The 24,813-nt window shown below is 51.6% G+C and overlaps 1 protein-coding gene across 2 annotated transcripts; it reads right to left on the reverse strand.

Annotated features, from left to right (window-relative positions):
- Positions 1-383: 383 nt before the first annotated feature.
- On the reverse strand, positions 384-23,064 carry CDK20 (cyclin dependent kinase 20). 2 transcript variants are annotated; one of them, XM_083161261.1, is made up of 8 exons: positions 22,894-23,060; positions 13,871-13,984; positions 9,350-9,538; positions 9,139-9,260; positions 5,133-5,195; positions 4,797-4,920; positions 4,552-4,707; positions 385-1,011 (listed from the first exon to the last, which is right to left on the reverse strand). In XM_083161261.1, exons 1-8 carry the CDS (start codon positions 22,966-22,968, stop codon positions 832-834), a joined length of 1,023 nt encoding a protein of 340 aa, XP_083017387.1. In that variant the 5' UTR covers positions 22,969-23,060; the 3' UTR covers positions 385-831. The 2 variants fall into 2 exon arrangements, with proteins under 2 accessions (XP_083017388.1, XP_083017387.1); XM_083161262.1 differs by lacking the exon at positions 13,871-13,984 and having other exon boundaries at positions 384-1,011; positions 22,894-23,064.
- Positions 23,065-24,813: the final 1,749 nt, after the last annotated feature.

A 24,813-nucleotide genomic window follows, 5' to 3' on the forward strand; every position in this document is an offset into this window, starting at 1 on the left:
CCATGGAAATACGTAAAACCTGGACTGTTGGCATGCCTTAAAGGGCTGCGTTTAGGAACCTCCTCTGTATACCATAGTAACTGGTGCAAGTAACGCGGAGCTGCAGCGGCTGAAGGCTTAAGAAAAGATACAGTCACCAACCAGCTCCCTGGCAGGGGAAGGGTTAAACAGTGCTATCCCCGGTCTGTCACACAAAGTGCTGAGACAGTGAGCTCCCCACACACCCCTCAGCTGGGTGACTGACTAGTAAACGTTATCTCTAGCACCCAGATAAGTCTCTGAGCCTCACCCGTTCCTGCCCCATCCCACTCACTGACTCTCAGCATCATGGGAAGAGGAAAGGGGGACATAGGACAATTATCGGACACAAACTGAAGAACAAGTGAAAGATGGATGTAATTTATGGATAGTCGTGAGGGCGTATAAACAATCTATATACACATATACAGTATTTACAGATATACAATTTCATGATAGAAATATACAGACCAGGATAAGGGACGTTCTGAGTCCTGTGGCCCCACAATGGGGAGTATGGTCATTTGCCATCACGGTCCAGGATGGGTAATGCCACACATACTGCAGCACTTAGGCTCATACACTTAACGTAGGGCCCCGGGTTGTGACACCAGTGGAGGTGTCATAGGGCCACAGCAGTCATACAGAGTCAGGGATACCAACTGGCATATATATTGGCCCCTGTGATAGAATCAGGGGCCCATAATGACACAGAGCCTGTTGTGACATGAAGCCGGGATCACAGACTGGTCTATAGCTGGTAACCAGAAGAGAAAGCAAGAAGCGTAATGTCATAGAGCGTAAGCTCCGTGGTCACAGTCCCTGGAGATAGCCACCCAGGAGCGCAGGGTCCAGCAGGCTCTCGCATAAAGGCTGCTCCGTATGGAACTCTCTCTGATGCTGCCGGTTCCTCCTTCCGCCCCTCTGGGGAATGGGCAGCTCCGAGTGGTGAGCAGGGAGAGGATCCAGGAAGAAATACGGGTGCAGAAGAGCCTGTGGGGGAGGGAAGGAGAGTCAGAGACATGGATGGGAGGAATCGGCCTCTTGCATGCATTTCACCCATGTTCTCAGGGGCGAGAGCTTTTGGTGATGACCCCCTTTGTGTCCTCAGCATCCCTTCCTGTAACATCTAAGCTCATACCTGATACATGCTCTATGGGAGAATCTATGAATGAGACACTCGCTGTCACTGGTGCGGCTTGTATGACACTGATCCAATCAGATCTGCGACTGTTATGGCCGGGAAGGTGGGGACGGGGATTACCACCTAGATTTGCTGCATATTATTAGACGCCTCATGTTGTTTCTTCATGGCGCTGTAGCAATCAGTGAAGCAACGCTGCAGGAAGTGTCCAGCACCCAGCGGCAGCACACAGAACACTGGGGAACGGCTGCCCTTAGCGTTACTCACATCAGCTGCCCGGATCCTCTGGCCGGATGGGTACACCAGGAACCGCATGAGGAGCTGCAGGGCCTTGGGGGAGCTGCAGGGACGATGTGCCCAGCTGCAGCACACAGAACACTGGGGAACGGCTGCCCTTAGCGTTACACACGTCAGCTGCCCGGATCCTCTGGCCGGACGGGTACACCAGGAACCGCATGAGGAGCTGCAGGGCCTTGGGGGAGGTGCAGGGACGATGTGCCCAGCTGCAGCACACAGAACACTGGGGAACGGCTGCCCTTAGCGTTACACACGTCAGCTGCCTGGATCCTCTGGCCGGACGGGTACACCAGGAACCGCATGAGGAGCTGCAGGGCCTTGGGGGAGGTGCAGGGACGATGTGCCCAGCTGCAGCACACAGAACACTGGGGAACGGCTGCCCTTAGCGTTACACACGTCAGCTGCCTGGATCCTCTGGCCGGACGGGTACACCAGGAACCGCATGAGGAGCTGCAGGGCCTTGGGGGAGGTGTCAGGGACACTCAGCTGCAGCACACAGAACACTGGGGAACGGCTGCCCTTAGCGTTACACACGTCAGCTGCCTGGATCCTCTGGCCGGACGGGTACACCAGGAACCGCATGAGGAGCTGCAGGGCCTTGGGGGAGGTGTCAGGGACACTCAGCTGCAGCACACAGAACACTGGGGAATGGCTGCCCTTAGCGTTACTCACATCAGCTGCCCGGATCCTCTGGCCGGACGGGTACACCAGGAACCGCATGAGGAGCTGCAGGGCCTCGGGGGAGGTGCAGGGACGATGTGCCCAGCTGCAGCACACAGAACACTGGGGAACAGCTGCCTTTAGCGTTACTCATGTCAGCTGCTCGGATCCTCTGGCCGGACGGGTACACCAGGAACTGCATGAGGAGCTGCAGGGCCTTGGGGGAGGTGCAGGGCCGATGCGCCCAGCGGCAGCACACAGAACACTGGGGAACGGCTGCGCTTAGTGTTACACACGTCAGCTGCCCGGATCCTCTGGCCGGACGGGTACACCAGAAACCGCATGAGGAGCTGCAGGGCCTCGGGGGAGGTGCAGGGACGATGCGCCCAGCTGCAGCACACAGAACACTGGGGAACGGCTGCCCTTAGCGTTACACACGTCAGCTGCCCGGATCCTCTGGCCGGACGGGTACACCAGGAACCGCATGAGGAGCTGCAGGGCCTTGGGGGAGGTGTCAGGGAAACTCAGCTGCAGCACACAGAACACTGGGGAATGGCTGCCCTTAGCGTTACTCACATCAGCTGCCCGGATCCTCTGGCCGGACGGGTACACCAGGAACCGCATGAGGAGCTGCAGGGCCTCGGGGGAGGTGCAGGGACGATGTGCCCAGCTGCAGCACACAGAACACTGGGGAACAGCTGCCTTTAGCGTTACTCATGTCAGCTGCTCGGATCCTCTGGCCGGACGGGTACACCAGGAACTGCATGAGGAGCTGCAGGGCCTTGGGGGAGGTGCAGGGCCGATGCGCCCAGCGGCAGCACACAGAACACTGGGGAACGGCTGCCCTTAGCGTTACACACGTCAGCTGCCCGGATCCTCTGGCCGGACGGGTACACCAGGAACCGCATGAGGAGCTGCAGGGCCTCAGGGGAGGTGCAGGGCCTCGGGGGAGGTGCAGGGACGATGCGCCCAGCTGCAGCACACAGAACACTGGGGAACGGCTGCCCTTAGCGTTACACACGTCAGCTGCCCGGATCCTCTGGCCGGACGGGTACACCAGGAACCGCATGAGGAGCTGCAGGGCCTTGGGGGAGGTGCAGGGACGATGTGCCCAGCTGCAGCACACAGAACACTGGGGAACGGCTGCCCTTAGCGTTACACACGTCAGCTGCCTGGATCCTCTGGCCGGACGGGTACACCAGGAACCGCATGAGGAGCTGCAGGGCCTTGGTGGAGGTGTCAGGGACACTCAGCTGCAGCACACAGAACACTGGGGAACGGCTGCCCTTAGCGTTACACACGTCAGCTGCCTGGATCCTCTGGCCGGACGGGTACACCAGGAACCGCATGAGGAGCTGCAGGGCCTTGGGGGAGGTGTCAGGGACACTCAGCTGCAGCACACAGAACACTGGGGAATGGCTGCCCTTAGCGTTACTCACATCAGCTGCCCGGATCCTCTGGCCGGACGGGTATACCAGGAACCGCATGAGGAGCTGCAGGGCCTCGGGGGAGGTGCAGGGACGATGTGCCCAGCTGCAGCACACAGAACACTGGGGAACAGCTGCCTTTAGCGTTACTCATGTCAGCTGCTCGGATCCTCTGGCCGGACGGGTACACCAGGAACTGCATGAGGAGCTGCAGGGCCTTGGGGGAGGTGCAGGGCCGATGCGCCCAGCGGCAGCACACAGAACACTGGGGAACGGCTGCGCTTAGTGTTACACACGTCAGCTGCCCGGATCCTCTGGCCGGACGGGTACACCAGAAACCGCATGAGGAGCTGCAGGGCCTCGGGGGAGGTGCAGGGACGATGCGCCCAGCTGCAGCACACAGAACACTGGGGAACGGCTGCCCTTAGCGTTACACACGTCAGCTGCCCGGATCCTCTGGCCGGACGGGTACACCAGGAACCGCATGAGGAGCTGCAGGGCCTCGGGGGAGGTGCAGGGACGATGTGCCCAGCTGCAGCACACAGAACATGTGGGAACGGCTGCCCTTAGCGTTACATGCGTCAGCTGCCCGGATCCTCTGGCCGGACGGGTACACCAGGAACCGCATGAGGAGCTGCAGGGCCTTTGGGGGAGGTGTCAGGGACACTCAGCTGCAGCACACAGAACACTGGGGAATGGCTGCCCTTAGCGTTACTCACATCAGCTGCCCGGATCCTCTGGCCGGACGGGTACACCAGGAACCGCATGAGGAGCTGCAGGGCCTCGGGGGAGGTGTCAGGGACAATGAGCTCAGCTGCAGCACACAGAACACTGGGGAACGACTGCCCTTAGCGTTACTCACGTCAGCTGCCCGGATCCTCTGGCCGGACGGGTACACCAGAAACCGCATGAGGAGCTGCAGGGCCTCGGGGGAGGTGTCAGGGACAATGCGCTCAGCTGCAGTACACAGAACACTGGGAAACGGCTGCCCTTAGCGTTACTCACGTCAGCTGCCCGGATCCTCTGGCCGGACGGGTACACCAGGAACCGCATGAGGAGCTGCAGGGCCTCGGGGGAGGTGTCAGGGACGATGCGCTCAGGAGGAAGGGGGCGGTGGTCTTTGAAGGAGATCTTGTTATAATCGGGAAGTTCTGTAATTTCCTAAGGGGGGGGGAGAAGGGAATTTATGTGGGTGGCGTCCTCTATGAGCAGGAAGCGGTCAGCCGGATAAAGATAAATAATCCACTCACTGGCCAAGACTTGGCGTTGGGCGTCCCCAATGTCCGCAGAACGCAGCACAGCTGCTCAATGTCGTTTTCTCCGGGGAACAGAGGGGAACTGTTCAAAAGTTCTCCAAATATGCAGCCGACCGCCCTATATGGAAGAGGAGAGTTACTGAGGTGTCCACAAACATTATTGCTGCAGTCGACCCAAATAGCGGACACCCCGAGGGCGCCTGCGCTGTGCGAGTAATTGGCTACTTTTGAATTACATTGATCATTGCTTGAATGTTGGCCTTACATGTGATCAGATCAGGCCCGTGGTGATCAGATCATTCATCGCAGGACAAAGCAGGAAGAACTCACCACAAATCTACTCCCTCGTCGTACTTGCGGGCTCCGTACAGCAGTTCAGGTGCCCGGTACCACCTGCAGGGTGACACAGCAAAACGTCACATTAGGGATATGGCATACAGATGTTCACACAGAGTGGCCAATTAGCATATGGGAATGCCCAGCGTTTCATGGGATTACCCACGAGAACACTGGGCGCTCTTATGCCAATGGGCCAATGACATTGCAGGAATACCCCCTATATCCTTGTAGCTAGAAGCTCACCCTAGGGCTACTGCTTCCAAAGGACTCTATTTACTACACTTACCACTGTGTGATCCGGAACGTGTATTATACAGTGCACTCCCTTCCTCTGTTACTACACTTATCACTGTGTGATCCGGAACGTGTGTGTTATACAGTGCACTCCCTTCCTCTGTTACTACACCTATCACTGTGTGATCCGGAACGTGTGTGTTATACAGTGCACTCCCTTCCTCTGTTACTACACCTATCACTGTGTGATCCGGAACGTGTGTGTTATACAGTGCACTCCCTTCCTCTGTTACTACACTTATCACTGTGTGATCCGGAACGTGTGTGTTAAACACTGCACTCCCTTCCTCTGTTACTACACTTATCACTGTGTGATCCGGAACATGTGTGTGTTATACAGTGCACTCCCTTCCTCTGTTACTACACTTATAACTGTGTGATCCGGAACGTGTGTGTTATACAATGCACTCCCTTCCTCTGTTACTACACTTATCACTGTGTGATCCGGAACGTGTATGTGTTATACAGTGCACTCCCTTCCTCTGTTACTACACTTATCACTGTGTGATCCGGAACATGTGTGTGTTATACAGTGCACTCCCTTCCTCTGTTACTACACTTATCACTGTGTGATCCGGAACATGTGTGTGTTATACAGTGCACTCCCTTCCTCTGTTACTACACTTATCACTGTGTGATCCGGAACGTGTGTGTTATACAATGCACTCCCTTCCTCTGTTACTACACTTATCACTGTGTGATCCGGAACGTGTGTGTGTTATACAGTGCACTCCCTTCCTCTGTTACTACACTTATCACTGTGTGATCCGGAACGTGTGTGTTATACAATGCACTCCCTTCCTCTGTTACTACACTTATCACTGTGTGATCCGGAACGTGTATGTGTTATACAGTGCACTCCCTTCCTGTTACTACACTTATCACTGTGTGATCCGGAACGTGTGTGTTATACAGTGCACTCCCTTCCTCTGTTACTACACTTATCGCTGTGTGATCCGGAACGTGTGTGTTATACAGTGCACTCCCTTCCTCTGTTACTACACTTATCACTGTGTGATCCGGAACGTGTGTGTTATACAATGCACTCCCTTCCTCTGTTACTACACTTATCACTGTGTGATCCGGAACGTGTATGTGTTATACAGTGCACTCCCTTCCTGTTACTACACTTATCACTGTGTGATCCGGAACGTGTGTGTTATACAGTGCACTCCCTTCCTCTGTTACTACACTTATCGCTGTGTGATCCGGAACGTGTGTGTTATACAGTGCACTCCATTCCTCTGTTACTACACTTATCACTGTGTGATCCGGAACGTGTGTGTGTTATACAGTGCACTCCCTTCCTCTGTTACTACACTTATCACTGTGTGATCCGGAACGTGTGTGTTATACAGTGCACTCCCTTCCTCTGTTACTACACTTATAACTGTGTGATCCGGAACGTGTGTGTTATACAATGCACTCCCTTCCTCTGTTACTACACTTATCACTGTGTGATCCGGAACGTGTATGTGTTATACAGTGCACTCCCTTCCTCTGTTACTACACTTATCACTGTGTGATCCGGAACATGTGTGTGTTATACAGTGCACTCCCTTCCTCTGTTACTACACTTATCACTGTGTGATCCTGAACATGTGTGTGTTATACAGTGCACTCCCTTCCTCTGTTACTACACTTATCACTGTGTGATCCGGAACGTGTGTGTTATACAATGCACTCCCTTCCTCTGTTACTACACTTATCACTGTGTGATCCGGAACGTGTGTGTGTTATACAGTGCACTCCCTTCCTCTGTTACTACACTTATCACTGTGTGATCCGGAACGTGTGTGTTATACAATGCACTCCCTTCCTCTGTTACTACACTTATCACTGTGTGATCCGGAACGTGTGTGTGTTATACAGTGCACTCCCTTCCTCTGTTACTACACTTATCACTGTGTGATCCGGAACGTGTGTGTTATACAATGCACTCCCTTCCTCTGTTACTACACTTATCACTGTGTGATCCGGAACGTGTATGTGTTATACAGTGCACTCCCTTCCTGTTACTACACTTATCACTGTGTGATCCGGAACGTGTGTGTTATACAGTGCACTCCCTTCCTCTGTTACTACACTTATCGCTGTGTGATCCGGAACGTGTGTGTTATACAGTGCACTCCATTCCTCTGTTACTACACTTATCACTGTGTGATCCGGAACGTGTGTGTGTTATACAGTGCACTCCCTTCCTCTGTTACTACACTTATCACTGTGTGATCCGGAACGTGTGTGTTATACAGTGCACTCCCTTCCTCTGTTACTACACTTATAACTGTGTGATCCGGAACGTGTGTGTTATACAATGCACTCCCTTCCTCTGTTACTACACTTATCACTGTGTGATCCGGAACGTGTATGTGTTATACAGTGCACTCCCTTCCTCTGTTACTACACTTATCACTGTGTGATCCGGAACATGTGTGTGTTATACAGTGCACTCCCTTCCTCTGTTACTACACTTATCACTGTGTGATCCTGAACATGTGTGTGTTATACAGTGCACTCCCTTCCTCTGTTACTACACTTATCACTGTGTGATCCGGAACGTGTGTGTTATACAATGCACTCCCTTCCTCTGTTACTACACTTATCACTGTGTGATCCGGAACGTGTGTGTGTTATACAGTGCACTCCCTTCCTCTGTTACTACACTTATCACTGTGTGATCCGGAACGTGTGTGTTATACAATGCACTCCCTTCCTCTGTTACTACACTTATCACTGTGTGATCCGGAACGTGTATGTGTTATACAGTGCACTCCCTTCCTGTTACTACACTTATCACTGTGTGATCCGGAACGTGTGTGTTATACAGTGCACTCCCTTCCTCTGTTACTACACTTATCGCTGTGTGATCCGGAACGTGTGTGTTATACAGTGCACTCCATTCCTCTGTTACTACACTTATCACTGTGTGATCCGGAACGTGTGTGTTATACAGTGCACTCCCTTCCTCTGTTACTACACTTATCACTGTGTGATCCGGAACGTGTGTGTTATACAGTGCACTCCCTTCCTGTTACTACACTTATCACTGTGTTATCCGGAACATGTGTGTGTTATACAGCGCAATCCTGATTACCAGGCCAGCAGTTCAGCATACTGTACCTCCCTGTTACTACACCTATAACTGTGTGATCCGGAACATGTGTGTTATACAGTGCAATCCTGATTACCAGGTCAGCAGCTCAGCATACTGTACCTCCCAGTTACTACACCTCCTTTTTTTTTTTTTTTGCAAAGTCTCTCTTTAAACACAAGAACACAATCCACAGTTCTCAATTTGACAGCTGCAATATTAGGACCGAATGGAAATATTTAAATGGAAAACAAAAGAAGTTTATCGGGACCAATCAGATTCTTGCTCAGAGTGTAATTTGCATTGATGGCAGCGCAGTGTTAATTGGTTTCACTTTTGTCAGGAAATAATCCTCCAAAAGGCTTGTTTATTAACCATACAATTAGTTGCAATATTTGAACTAAACAGTTCAACAACCAATCAGAAACTTGTTTGTGCAGCGTTCCTTGCACTAGCCTAAAGCTAACTGCAGATTGGTTGTTTTGGTCCAGCATCCATTTTGCTCCATAAAGCAATGCTAGTAATTTGCCAGGTCTGTGACTTCTACAGAGGGACCTGGTGAGAGCTGGTCAGTATCCCACCCCCCCAGAAACAGGCTCCATCTGTACGTACCTGGTGGCCACCTGATGGCTGTACATGCGTCCTCTGTCGTTGGAGAAGACTCGGGCTAGGCCAAAGTCTGCTAGCTTGAGGAGGCCGGTCGAGCTGATGAGAAGATTTGCTGGTTTAAGGTCCTGTAAGGAAGGGGCAGAGGCTGGTGAGTGGGCAGCACCCTGGCACCACTCTACAGATGGCTGGAAGTGGGCATGTTATAGCTACTAACCCGGTGCATGATGGAGTTTTCATGGCAGAACTTGACACCTTTTAGTAGCATCATCATGTAACCTTTGACCTGGGCCTCGGTCAGTGGCTGGTCAGAGTTTCTGATCACCTCAGAGAGATCCGAGAGCATGTATTCAAAGACCAACACGAATCCTGTCCCATGGGGGAAAACCTCCCTTAATTTAACTACCTGAAAAACAGTAAGGAGAGAAGGCAATGGATGCAAAAAGAACAGGAATATCAGGAATGATGGCAGTAGAAGGCTGGAGAGGAATGACAGCAGTAGCAGGCAGGAGAGGAATGATGGCAGTAGCAGGCAGGAGAGGAATGATGGCAGTAGCAGGCAGGAGAGGAATGATGGCAGTAGCAGGCAGGAGAGGAATGATGGCAGTAGCAGGCAGGAGAGGAATGATGGCAGTAGCAGGCAGGAGAGGAATGATGGCAGTAGCAGGCAGGAGAGGAGAGGAATGATGGCAGTAGCAGGCAGGAGAGGAGAGGAATTATGGCAGTAGCAGGCAGGAGAGGAGAGGAATGATGGCAGTAGCAGGCAGGAGAGGAGAGGAATGATGGCAGTAGCAGGCAGGAGAGGAGAGGAATGACAGCAGTAGCAGGCAGGAGAGGAGAGGAATGATGGCAGTAGCAGGCAGGAGAGGAGAGGAATGATGGCAGTAGCAGGCAGGAGAGGAGAGGAATGACAGCAGTAGCAGGCAGGAGAGGAGAGGAATGATGGCAGTAGCAGGCAGGAGAGGAGAGGAATGACAGCAGTAGCAGGCAGGAGAGGAGAGGAATGATGGCAGTAGCAGGCAGGAGAGGAGAGGAATGACAGCAGTAGCAGGCAGGAGAGGAGAGGAATGATGGCAGTAGCAGGCAGGAGAGGAGAGGAATGATGGCAGTAGCAGGCAGGAGGGAGAGGAGGAATGATGGCAGTAGCAGGTAGGAGAGGAGGAATGATGGCAGTAGCAGGCAGGAGAGGAAGGATGGCAGTAGCAGGCGGGAGAGGAGAGGAATGATGGCAGTAGCAGGCTGGAGAGGAAAGGAATGATGGCAGTAGCAGGCAGGAGAGGAAAGGAATGATGGCAGTAGCAGGCAGGAGAGGAAAGGAATGATGGCAGTAGCAGGCAGGAGAGGAATGATGGCAGTAGAAGGCTGGAGAGGAATGATGGCAGTAGCAGGCAGGAGAGGAAAGGAATGATGGCAGTAGCAGGCAGGAGAGGAATGATGGCAGTAGCAGGCAGGAGAGGAATGATGGCAGTAGCAGGCAGGAGAGGAAAGGAATGATGGCAGTAGCAGGCAGGAGAGGAATGATGGCAGTAGAAGGCTGGAGAGGAATGATGGCAGTAGCAGGCAGGAAAGGAATGATGGCAGTAGCAGGCAGGAGAGGAATGATGGCAGTAGCAGGCAGGAGAGGAATGATGGCAGTAGCAGGCAGGAGAGGAATGATGGCAGTAGCAGGCTGGAGAGGAAAGGAATGATGGCAGTAGCAGGCAGGAGAGGAAAGGAATGATGGCAGTAGCAGGCAGGAGAGGAAAGGAATGATGGCAGTAGCAGGCAGGAGAGGAATGATGGCAGTAGAAGGCTGGAGAGGAATGATGGCAGTAGCAGGCAGGAGAGGAAAGGAATGATGGCAGTAGCAGGCAGGAGAGGAAAGGAATGATGGCAGTAGCAGGCAGGAGAGGAAAGGAATGATGGCAGTAGCAGGCAGGAGAGGAATGATGGCAGTAGCAGGCAGGAGAGGAAAGGAATGATGGCAGTAGCAGGCAGGAGAGGAATGATGGCAGTAGAAGGCTGGAGAGGAATGATGGCAGTAGCAGGCAGGAAAGGAATGATGGCAGTAGCAGGCAGGAGAGGAATGATGGCAGTAGCAGGCAGGAGAGGAATGATGGCAGTAGCAGGCAGGAGAGGAATGATGGCAGTAGCAGGCTGGAGAGGAAAGGAATGATGGCAGTAGCAGGCAGGAGAGGAAAGGAATGATGGCAGTAGCAGGCAGGAGAGGAAAGGAATGATGGCAGTAGCAGGCAGGAGAGGAATGATGGCAGTAGAAGGCTGGAGAGGAATGATGGCAGTAGCAGGCAGGAGAGGAAAGGAATGATGGCAGTAGCAGGCAGGAGAGGAAAGGAATGATGGCAGTAGCAGGCAGGAGAGGAAAGGAATGATGGCAGTAGCAGGCAGGAGAGGAATGATGGCAGTAGCAGGCAGGAGAGGAAAGGAATGATGGCAGTAGCAGGCAGGAGAGGAATGATGGCAGTAGAAGGCTGGAGAGGAATGATGGCAGTAGCAGGCAGGAAAGGAATGATGGCAGTAGCAGGCAGGAGAGGAATGATGGCAGTAGCAGGCAGGAGAGGAATGATGGCAGTAGCAGGCAGGAGAGGAATGATGGCAGTAGCAGGCTGGAGAGGAAAGGAATGATGGCAGTAGCAGGCAGGAGAGGAAAGGAATGATGGCAGTAGCAGGCAGGAGAGGAAAGGAATGATGGCAGTAGCAGGCAGGAGAGGAATGATGGCAGTAGAAGGCTGGAGAGGAATGATGGCAGTAGCAGGCAGGAGAGGAAAGGAATGATGGCAGTAGCAGGCAGGAGAGGAATGATGGCAGTAGCAGGCAGGAGAGGAATGATGGCAGTAGCAGGCAGGAGAGGAAAGGAATGATGGCAGTAGCAGGCAGGAGAGGAATGATGGCAGTAGAAGGCTGGAGAGGAATGATGGCAGTAGCAGGCAGGAGAGGAAAGGAATGATGGCAGTAGCAGGCAGGAGAGGAATGATGGCAGTAGCAGGCAGGAGAGGAATGATGGCAGTAGCAGGCAGGAGAGGAAAGGAATGATGGCAGTAGCAGGCAGGAGAGGAATGATGGCAGTAGAAGGCTGGAGAGGAATGATGGCAGTAGCAGGCAGGAAAGGAATGATGGCAGTAGCAGGCAGGAGAGGAATGATGGCAGTAGCAGGCAGGAGAGGAATGATGGCAGTAGCAGGCAGGAGAGGAATGATGGCAATAGCAGGCAGGAGAGGAATGATGGCAGTAGCAGGCAGGAGAGGAATGATGGCAGTAGAAGGCTGGAGAGGAATGACAGCAGTAGCAGGCAGGAGAGGAGAGGAATGATGGCAGTAGCAGGCAGGAGAGGAGAGGAATGATGGCAGTAGCAGGCAGGAGAGGAAGGATGGCAGTAGCAGGCGGGAGAGGAGAGGAATGATGGCAGTAGCAGGCAGGAGAGGAATGACAGCAGTAGCAGGCAGGAGAGGAATGATGGCAGTAGTAGGCAGGAGAGGAATGATGGCAGTAGCAGGCAGGAGAGGAAAGGAATGATGGCAGTAGCAGGCAGGAGAGGAAAGGAATGATGGCAGTAGCAGGCAGGAGAGGAAAGGAATGATGGCAGTAGCAGGCAGGAGAGGAATGATGGCAGTAGAAGGCTGGAGAGGAATGATGGCAGTAGCAGGCAGGAGAGGAAAGGAATGATGGCAGTAGCAGGCAGGAGAGGAATGATGGCAGTAGCAGGCAAGAGAGGAATGATGGCAGTAGCAGGCAGGAGAGGAAAGGAATGATGGCAGTAGCAGGCAGGAGAGGAATGATGGCAGTAGAAGGCTGGAGAGGAATGATGGCAGTAGCAGGCAGGAGAGGAATGATGGCAGTAGCAGGCAGGAAAGGAATGATGGCAGTAGCAGGCAGGAGAGGAATGATGGCAGTAGCAGGCAGGAGAGGAATGATGGCAGTAGCAGGCAGGAGAGGAATGATGGCAGTAGCAGGCAGGAGAGGAATGATGGCAGTAGCAGGCAGGAGAGGAATGATGGCAGTAGTAGGCAGGAGAGGAATGATGGCAGTAGTAGGCAGGAGAGGAATGATGGCAGTAGCAGGCAGGAGAGGAATGATGGCAGTATTAGGAAGTCAGACAACATATACCAGGCATGTCCAAACTATGGCCCTCCAGCTGTTGTGAAACTACAAGTCCCATCATGCCTTGCCACAATTTTGCTATTAGGGAATGCTAAAACTATGGCAATGCATGCTGGGATGTGTAGTTTCACAACAGCTGGAGGGCCACCGTTTGGACATGCCTGATATACACCATAAAGTACTTTGGAGGCAAATGTAGAAAAAAATGGCAAATAGGTATAGCCATCCATGTGGTTAGCAAAGAGCTGGGGTACTCAAACACGGCCCTCGGGACCGCACACAGTTCATGTTTTCCAGGTCACTCAGCAGGTGCATTCATTACTTATTGAGACATTTTAAACGATCCACAAGTGGAGCTAATTATTTCACTTGTGATTCTTTGAGGAGACCTGCAAACATGCCCGGTGTGGGGTCCTGAGGACTGAGTTTGAGAACCTGTGGCCTAGATGGATGACCATCGATTCTTTCAAAAAACATGGTCATCTTTGCTCTTTCACTGACTGGTCCATGAGCCAATCAGAACCTGGGGGCAGGACTCCATGGGTGTCAGGAGACGGAGCTATGCTATATACCGTCGCTGTTTATGAATCATGGCCATCCCTAACAACACAGAGGGGTTATATTAGAAATGGTGCAGGACCCACATGTGGATTGTCCTCTATCTCCTGCAGGGCCTTTATCTCTCTCAGAGCCTGGTTGGGAATTCCCTCTTCCAGTTTCCGTAGTGCCACTTTCTTCAGGGCAACAGCTTCCCCAGTCTGGAAAAATCAGATGTAGAAGCGGTGATCACCACGGTGCACACACAGGAACAGGAAGGGCCACAGAGCCACAGGTAACATAAGGTGACAGGAAAAGGAAGGGTCACAGAGCCACAGGTAACATAAGGTGACAGGAACATGAAGGGCCACCGGTAACATAAGGTGACAGGAACAGGAAGGGTCACAGAGCCACAGTAACATAAGGTGACAGGAACATTAAGGGCCACATAGCCACAGGTAACATAAGGTGACAGGAACATTAAGGGCCACATAGCCACAGGTAACATAAGGTGACAGGAACATGAAGGGCCACAGGTAACATAAGGTGACAGGAACAGGAGGGGCCACAGATCCACGGGTAACATAAGGTGACAGGAACAGGAAGGGTCACAGAGCCACAGTAACATAAGGTGACAGGAACATTAAGGGCCACATAGCCACAGGTAACATAAGGTGACAGGAACATGAAGGGCCACAGGTAACATAAGGTGACAGGAACATGAAGGGCCACAGGTAACATATGGTGACAGGAACAGGAAGGGTCACAGAGCCACAGGTAACATAAGGTGACAGGAACATGAAGGGCCACAGGTAACATAAGGTGACAGGAACAGGAAGGGCCACAGATCCACGGGTAACATAAGGTAACAGGAACAGGAAGGGTCACAGAGCCACAGTAACATAAGGTGACAGAAACATTAAGGGCCACATAGCCACAGGTAACATAAGGTGACAGGAACATGAAGGGCCACAGGTAACATAAGGTGACAGGAACATGAAGGGCCACAGGTAACATATGGTGGCAGGAAGGGTCACAGAGCCACAGGTAACATAAGGTGACAGGAACATGAAGGGCCACAGGTAACATAAGGTGACAGGAACATGAAGATCCACAGGTAACATAAGGTGACAGGAACATGAAGGGCCACAGAGCCACGGGTAACATAAGGTGACAGGAACATGAAGGGCCACAGGTAACATGAACATGAAGGGCCACAGGTAACATAAGGTGACAGGAACATGATGGGTCACAGAGCCACAGGTAACATAAGGTGACAGGAACATGAAGGGCCACAGGTAACATAAGGTGACAGGAACATGAAGAGCCACAGGTAACATAAGGTGACAGGAACACGAAGGGTCACAGAGCCACGGGTAACATAAGGTGACAGGAACATGAAGGGCCACAGAGCCACAGGTAACATAAGGTGACAGGAACATGAAGGGCCACAGAGCCACAGGTAACATAAGGTGACAGGAACATGAAGGGCCACAGGTAACATAAGGTGACAGGAACATGATGGGTCACAGAGCCACAGGTAACATAAGGTGACAGGAACATGAAGGGACACAGGTAACATAAAGCAACAGGAACATGAAGATCCACAGGTAACATAAGGTGACAGGAACATGAAGGGCCACAGAGCCACGGGTAACATAAGGTGACAGGAACATGAAGGGCCACAGGTAACATAAGGTAACAGGAACATGAAGGGCCACAGGTAACATAAGGTGACAGGAACATGATGGGTCACAGAGCCACAGGTAACATAAGGTGACAGGAACATGAAGGGCCACCGGTAACATAAGGTGACAGGAACAGGAAGGGTCACAGAGCCACAGTAACATAAGGTGACAGGAACATTAAGGGCCACATAGCCACAGGTAACATAAGGTGACAGGAACATTAAGGGCCACATAGCCACAGGTAACATAAGGTGACAGGAACATGAAGGGCCACAGGTAACATAAGGTGACAGGAACAGGAGGGGCCACAGATCCACGGGTAACATAAGGTGACAGGAACAGGAAGGGTCACAGAGCCACAGTAACATAAGGTGACAGGAACATTAAGGGCCACATAGCCACAGGTAACATAAGGTGACAGGAACATGAAGGGCCACAGGTAACATAAGGTGACAGGAACATGAAGGGCCACAGGTAACATATGGTGACAGGAACAGGAAGGGTCACAGAGCCACAGGTAACATAAGGTGACAGGAACATGAAGGGCCACAGGTAACATAAGGTGACAGGAACAGGAAGGGCCACAGATCCACGGGTAACATAAGGTAACAGGAACAGGAAGGGTCACAGAGCCACAGTAACATAAGGTGACAGAAACATTAAGGGCCACATAGCCACAGGTAACATAAGGTGACAGGAACATGAAGGGCCACAGGTAACATAAGGTGACAGGAACATGAAGGGCCACAGGTAACATATGGTGGCAGGAAGGGTCACAGAGCCACAGGTAACATAAGGTGACAGGAACATGAAGGGCCACAGGTAACATAAGGTGACAGGAACATGAAGATCCACAGGTAACATAAGGTGACAGGAACATGAAGGGCCACAGAGCCACGGGTAACATAAGGTGACAGGAACATGAAGGGCCACAGGTAACATGAACATGAAGGGCCACAGGTAACATAAGGTGACAGGAACATGATGGGTCACAGAGCCACAGGTAACATAAGGTGACAGGAACATGAAGGGCCACAGGTAACATAAGGTGACAGGAACATGAAGAGCCACAGGTAACATAAGGTGACAGGAACACGAAGGGTCACAGAGCCACGGGTAACATAAGGTGACAGGAACATGAAGGGCCACAGAGCCACAGGTAACATAAGGTGACAGGAACATGAAGGGCCACAGAGCCACAGGTAACATAAGGTGACAGGAACATGAAGGGCCACAGGTAACATAAGGTGACAGGAACATGATGGGTCACAGAGCCACAGGTAACATAAGGTGACAGGAACATGAAGGGACACAGGTAACATAAAGCAACAGGAACATGAAGATCCACAGGTAACATAAGGTGACAGGAACATGAAGGGCCACAGAGCCACGGGTAACATAAGGTGACAGGAACATGAAGGGCCACAGGTAACATAAGGTAACAGGAACATGAAGGGCCACAGGTAACATAAGGTGACAGGAACATGATGGGTCACAGAGCCACAGGTAACATAAGGTGACAGGAACATGAAGGGCCACAGGTAACATAAGGTGACAGGAACATGAAGGGCCACAGGTAACATAAGGTGACAGGAACATGAAGGGCCACAGGTAACATAAGGTGACAGGAACATGATGGGTCACAGAGCCACAGTAACATAAGGTGACAGGAACATGAAGGGTCACAGAGCCACAGTAACATAAGGTGACAGGAACATGATGGATCACAGAGCCACAGGTAACATAAGGTGACAGGAACAGGAAGGGCCACAGAGCCACAGTAACATAAGGTGACAGGAACATGAAGGGCCACCGGTAACATAAGGTGACAGGAACAGGAAGGGTCACAGAGCCACAGTAACATAAGGTGACAGATACATGAAGGGCCACCGGTAACATAAGGTGACAGGAACAGGAAGGGTCACATAGCCACAGGTAACATAAGGTGACAGGAACATTAAGGGCCACATAGCCACAGGTAACATAAGGTGACAGGAACATGAAGGGCCACAGGTAACATAAGGTGACAGGAACATGAAGGGCCACAGGTAACATATGGTGACAGGAACAGGAAGGGTCACAGAGCCACAGGTAACATAAGGTGACAGGAACATGAAGGGCCACAGGTAACATAAGGTGACAGGAACAGGAAGGGCCACAGATCCACGGGTAACATAAGGTGACAGGAACAGGAAGGGTCACAGAGCCACAGTAACATAAGGTGACAGGAACATTAAGGGCCACATAGCCACAGGTAACATAAGGTGACAGGAACATGAAGGGCCACAGGTAACATAAGGTGACAGGAACATGAAGGGCCACAGGTAACATATGGTGGCAGGAAGGGTCACAGAGCCACAGGTAACATAAGGTGACAGGAACATGAAGGGCCACAGGTAACATAAGGTGACAGGAACATGAAGGGCCACAGAGCCACGGGTAACATAAGGTGACAGGAACATGAAGGGCCACAGGTAACATAAGGTAACAGGAACATGAAGGGCCACAGGTGACATAAGGTGACAGGAACATGATGGGTCACAGAGCCACAGGTAACATAAGGTGACAGGAACATGAAGGGCCACAGGTAACATAAGGTGACAGGAACATGAAGAGCCACAGGTAACATAAGGTGACAGGAACACGAAGGGTCACAGAGCCACGGGTAACATAAGGTGACAGGAACATGAAGGGCCACAGAGCCACAGGTAACATAAGGTGACAGGAACATGAAGGGCCACAGAGCCACAGGTAACATAAGGTGACAGGAACATGAAGCGCCACAGGTAACATAAGGTGACAGGAACATGAAGGGACACAGGTAACATAAAGCAACAGGAACATGAAGGGCCACAGAGCCACAGTAACATAAGGTGACAGGAACATGATGGATCACAGAGCCACAGGTAACATAAGGTGACAGGAACAGGAAGGGTCACAGAGCCACAGTAACATAAGGTGACAGGAACATGATGGATCACAGAGCCACAGGTAACATAAGGTGACAGGAACAGGAAGGGCCACAGAGCCACAGTAACATAAGGTGACAGGAACATTAAGGACCACAGAGCCACAGGTAACATAAGGTGACAGGAACATTAAGGGCCACAGAGCCACGGGTAACATAAGGTGACAGGAACACGAAGGGCCACAGAGCCACGGGTGACAGGAACATGAAGGTTCACAGAGCCACAGTAACATAAGGTGACAGGAACATGATGGGTCACAGAGCCACAGGTAACATAAGGTGACAGGAACATTAAGGGCCACAGAGCCATAGGTAACATAAGGTGACAGGAACACGAAGGGACACAGAGCCACAGGTAATGTAGGCGACAGGAATTAAAGGGTCACAGTCTCAGAGCCACAGGTAACATAAGGTGACAAGAAGATGAGGGTCACAGAGTGTGTGACACCCTCGTCAGATACCCCCACTTTGTGAAAAGCTCTCCTCTGATACCCCCACTGTGTGACAACCTCTCCTATGTTATCCTCCTCTGGTACACCCACTGTGTGACCCCCAGACTGTGTGAAACCTACTCTGATACCCCTGCTGTGTGACAGCCTCTTCTCTGATAACACCACCATGTGACATCCTCTCCTCTGATTCCTCACTCTGTTAAATGCTGCTATGGCCCCCTCCCCCACAACACTAAATCCACCAATAACCCCCACAATATGCCCCCTGCCCCCCCCCCCACCCCCACTGTCTGACACACTCTGCTAATACCCCCCACGGCGTGACACGTTTTGCCCAATAGCCCACTATAGGACACACCCCTGATCCCCCCTATGGTGTGACACCTCCTCTTCCGATCCCCCCACTGTGTGACATCCTCTTCTGTGATACACCCCCCAACTGTGTGACATCCTCTCTCCATATCCCCCCCTCGATTGTGAGACACCCTCTCCTTTACCGCCCCCCCCCCCCCCCACCACCACACAACTGTAAGAAACCCCCACACACACACACACACAACTGTGTGACACGCTCTCTTGATGCACCCACTGTGCAAGACCCTCTCCTCTCGTACCAACACTGTGTGAAACCCCCCCCTGACACGTCCACCGTGTGACACCCTCTCCTTTTCATATCCCCCCCCCCATGGTGTGACACATTCTCCTCTGATACCCCCCACCCAGTGGCGTAAGTATATATATATCTTATATATTTGGCTACATCTGTCACTCAAAGTGTGTCTGAAGCTGTAACGCTGGGTGGAGCCTCTGACTCACATGACAGAGAACCAGCCCAGTGAGCCCACAGACACTGCCAGACAGTCTGCCTCTCCATGTTACACAGCAACGACACAGCTACTCACCAGACACACCAGGTGAGCGTCCCACACCTCCATACCTCCCAACATGACCCTCTCCAGGAGGGACAGAATGCTCTGTTTGTGGACTTCCATCTTAATATATGATTGTCATCACCTGTTTTAAACAGGGTAATTGATAAGAAAGGTGTTTAAGCACAGGTGATGGTAATCCATAAATTAAGAAGAAATTCCAGAAACAGAGCAATGTATCCCTCCTGGAGAGGGTCATGTTGGGAGGTATGCATCTCCCCCCCCCTCCATTCACGGCAACCCCACGATTAAATGGCACATGTAAAACACTGACATGGCTATGGTCGACAATGAAAAAGGTTGACATGAGTTTTTGAAGATTTATTTTTCACTTTTTCAATGTTTTCATATTCATTCTCATGTGTCGACATGGACACCAATGAAGTGCCACACTTATGTCAACATTTACATGTGTTGACCTTTCTATGTTGATTTTTTCTTGTGGCGATTCGCGGCACCCCCCGGCGACCCCCCTCCCGCGATTCGCAGCACATCCCCCGCAATTCGCGGCGACTCCCGCGATTTTCGGCCCCACCCCGTGACACCCCGCGACCCCCCCTCCCACGATTTGCACCAACCCCCCGGGGCCCCCCCTCTGCGGTTCGCGGTAACCCCCACCCCCGCGACCCCCCCTACCGCAATCCCCCCCCCCTGACGCCCCCTCCTGTCATTGCGGCAAACACCCCCCCCCGCGACTCACCCTCCCACGATTCACTGCAACCCCCCGCGTCCACCCTCCCACGATTCGCGGCACCCACACCCCCCCGCGACCCCCCCTCCCGCAATTCACGGCATCCACCCACGACCCCTCCTCCCGTGATTCGCGGACACCCCTCACCTCCTCCCTCCCCCGCTCAAAAATTCACGGCAACCCCAGGATTAAATGGCACATGCAAAACACTGACATGGCTATGGTCGACAATGAAAAAGGTCGACATGAGTTTTTGAAGATTTATTTTTCTTTTTTGAATGTTTTCATATTCATTCTCATGTGTTGACATGGACACCAATGAAGTGCCACACTTATGTCAACATTTACATGTGTTGACCTTTCTGTGTTGATTTTTTCTTGTAGCAATTTTTTTCCAGTGACAACTATGTGCACGTCAACCTACACATCATCAACCAATTATTTGTATAATATATAACACCTGTTCTGTTTTACTGTAGGTGTTTTAAGTCAGATCTTTTACTGCTACTATTACTGTTTATGTAAATGCATTCTGTATGACAGCAACATCCTACCATCCTTCTACAAGAATATATAACCAACTAGGTGATTCATCGCGCCCCGTGCCCCCCCCCCTCCCGCAATTCACGGACCCCCCTCGCACCCCCCCCTCCCACGATTCACGCCCCCTCCCACGATTCACGTCACCCCCCGCACACCCCCTCCCGCAATTCGCAACCCCCCCTCCCGCAATTCAAGCCCCCTCCCCCGCCCTCTCCCGCGATTCGCGGACACCTGCGCCCCCTCCCTCCCTTGATTTACGGCACCCCCCGCGCCCCTCCCACAATTCACGGCACCCCTAAGCCCCTCTTTAGTCCCCCGTATACTCACACACCCCTATCACTACCCAGCTTCCTGCTCTCCTGAACCGTAACTTCCATCACTGGGGAGTCGCTGACGCTGTTTTGCCCACATGCCCCTATCATGCCTCATAGTGTCCATGAGAGCAGGAGGCTGGGTAGTGATAGGGGTGTGTGGGCATAAGGGGGACTAAAGAGGAGGGTGGGAGATACTGTGCAGCTTCTGCCAGTGGGTGAGGGTCCAGCGTGGCAGTACAGGAGTACAGGATGGTGGCCCTGAGTCAGTGTCTCCTCCTACTGGGTGGGAGTTAGTGTCCATGAGAGCAGGAGGCTGGGCTAACTCCCACCCAGTAGGAGGAGACACTGACTCAGGGCCACCATCCTGTACTCCTGTACTGCCACGCTGGACCCTCACCCACTGGCAGAAGCTGCACAGTATCTCCCACCCTCCTCTTTAGTCCCCCTTATGCCCACACACCCCTATCACTACCCAGCCTCCTGTTTTCCTGTGTCGTGACCTCCGCCAGTGGGGAGCTGCTGACTCAGAAACACCCTACTATACTATTGCACGCACACACACCTAAACAACATGCACACACAGCCCCCCCCCCCCACACCCACAAATGTCACTGTACCATCCACACTATCAATGTACATCTTACTCTGTAACCGCTTTTTAATTACACAAAACAATTCACACCCCCTTCCAAATCATATGCTCTCTATTTAACACATTTCACCTATAACTCAAGTTGCAATACAGGCATCTGTCATACAATTCTAACCATCTTTCTCATATACAAATGTTCACAAATTAAGGGGGCGCAGCCCCTTACGACGGTGTGAAGAGCGCCTGTAGGGCGCGATGAATCACCTAATATATATATATATATATATATATATACACATATACCTATGTCTCTTATGAAATTATATATATATATATATATATATATATATATATATATATATATATATATATATATATATATATATATATATATATATATATATATATGGAGAGAGACAAAACACATATGTATTTCAGAACTCAGCCACAGAAGTTATTTTGATGGCTTTCAATTAATGGATTTAAACTTTCAGGGGAGGAGAGGTGCCCCCTTGAGTGCAGGAGCCCGGCGGCAGATGACTACATTGCCTCCCAGAGTTCTGCCACTGCCCCCACCCCTACTGTGACACCCCCCTCGACTGTGTGACTGTGACACCCTCCTATGACACCCACCCCCCCCACCCCACACACACATAGCTACACTCTCCTATGATACCTCCGCTGTGTGACATCCTCCTCTGGTACCCCCACGGTGTATCTCCTTTGATACCCTCTACTGACTGTGTGACACCCCCTCCCCCCGATACCCCTGCTGTGGGACCGCCTCTTCTCTGATAACACCACTACGTGACACCCCCTTCTCCTCTGATTCCTCAACTGTGTGAGACGCTCCTGTGACCCCCATGTGACACCCTCTCCTCTGATTCTGTGTGACGCTAGATCCACCAATATCCCCACATTATGACCCCTGACCCCCCTCTGTGTGACATCACCTCGATGTGTTTAGCCTTAAAGACGATGCCGTGAGCGCCCTCCCCGATGCGGCCCAGCAGGCTGTACTGCTCCATCACACCGGTCGGGTAGCGAGAGGAGGGCCCGGGGACTGTGACCTGTTGCCTGGCAACCAGCGTCCTGATGCCATATCTGCGTGCTCCGCCCTTTCTTCCGCGTCACGTAACTGTAATACGTGACGCCGCTACCTCAGCACGTGCTGCCGTCATATCTCCCCGCCCACTGTACTTACTACCAGCCTTAAGTTACTACCAGCCCACGCCGCGGCATAGGGCATATATGTACAGTGTGCACCCACCCACCCAGTACCAGGGCGTAGTACCCGGGTATATCTCATATACAGTCTACCCAGTACTAGGGTATATCTCATACAGTGTACCAATGCCAGGGCATATCTCATACAACTGTACCATATATACAGTGTACCAGTGTCATGGGGCATATCTCATATACAGTTTACCAGTACCAAGACATATATACAGTGTACCAGGGCATATCTCATATACAGTGTACCAGTGCCAGGGGGCATATCTCATATACAGTGTAACAGTACCAGGGGCATATCTCATATACAGTGTACCAGTACCAGGGGGCATATCTTATATACAGTGTACCAGTACCAGGGCATATATACTGGATCCAGGAGACTCGCCCACTTTTCCGGGTGGCTGGAAGCAATGGCCAATTTTGAGGAGCCTTCGAGCTATCCAGGAGTGTAGGCAAGTAACCCCTCACCTAGTAGGTATAGACCAGTGAGTACTGCTTGGCGCTGGAATATGATGTGGTACACCTTTTGGCTGAAGGTGCCCCTCGCCAGCTGAGGATCCAGAAAATGAGCCCCAGGCCATCGCTGCCTTCCTCCTTATCTGACAGCTGGTGCCATATGGGTGTATATATACACACATGTAGTGTTTTGCTATTGGAAGCATTGTCCTTTTACATTTTGGGTACGTCTGTATAAACACGCTGGGAAACAGCTGTGGCTTAGCAAATAAACTGCGCACTATGGGCCTAAGCTTTGCAAACATCCTTATTTGGCGGATTGTGAATCTGCGCATGAGTGAACACAAAAGCCGCACGTGAGCGGCCTCTTAAAATACAGTTACATTTTGATAAATGCAATCACAGTATAAAGGGCCCCTTACACTTTTTGTATTTGTATTTTAGATTTTGTCAGATTTGGCCCAATTCAGATGGATTGGGCCAATTTATCTGACAAAATCTAATGTGTAGGACCCATTGCACAATCTTGTGCGCATTGGGTCTAACTAAGAGATTGATCCTCCTGCACATAGGATAAATCTCAAGTCAATCAGGTCCAACTTATTGGACAACAAGTTTGACAAGTGTAAGGGGGCCTTAAGACCCAGGGGCAATGGAGCATTGCAGTGGACATGGTCTGGGAAACAGAGGAGTTTCCAAATTGTTTCTTTGAGGGGGCAGCAGCCACTCTGTCCCTAAACATGGCAGTGCACCTGGCTACCGGTGACATGCGTTACTGTGTAGAGAAGCGCTCATATAATAGTGGTACACACAAAATTGAGTGAATTTATCTAGGGGCGGCATCTCCTGTCCCCGCATGCTACTGCCGCAGGTTGTGGTTTTGCGATCATTTGCAAAACTACAGCCCGTATATTTGACGACCCGCCTCCAGAAATCCGGCATTTTCCCCTATATACCGGACACTGGGACTAATTCAGTAAGGATTGCAAAAGCCAAATCTTTCTACAATGGACAAAACCATGCTGCACTTCAGGTGGAGCAGATGTAACAGTTGCAGAGAGAGTTAGAGTCGGGTGGGTTGTGATCAAACGGAAATCTAAATGGCAGTGTATGAATAAAGCAGCCAGTATTTACCCTGCACAGAAACTAAATTACTCACCCAAATCTTAAACTCTCTC

This window comes from Crinia signifera, chromosome 9 (genome assembly GCF_055691185.1).
Source record: "Crinia signifera chromosome 9, ASM5569118v1, whole genome shotgun sequence".
NCBI lineage: Eukaryota > Metazoa > Chordata > Amphibia > Anura > Myobatrachidae > Crinia > Crinia signifera.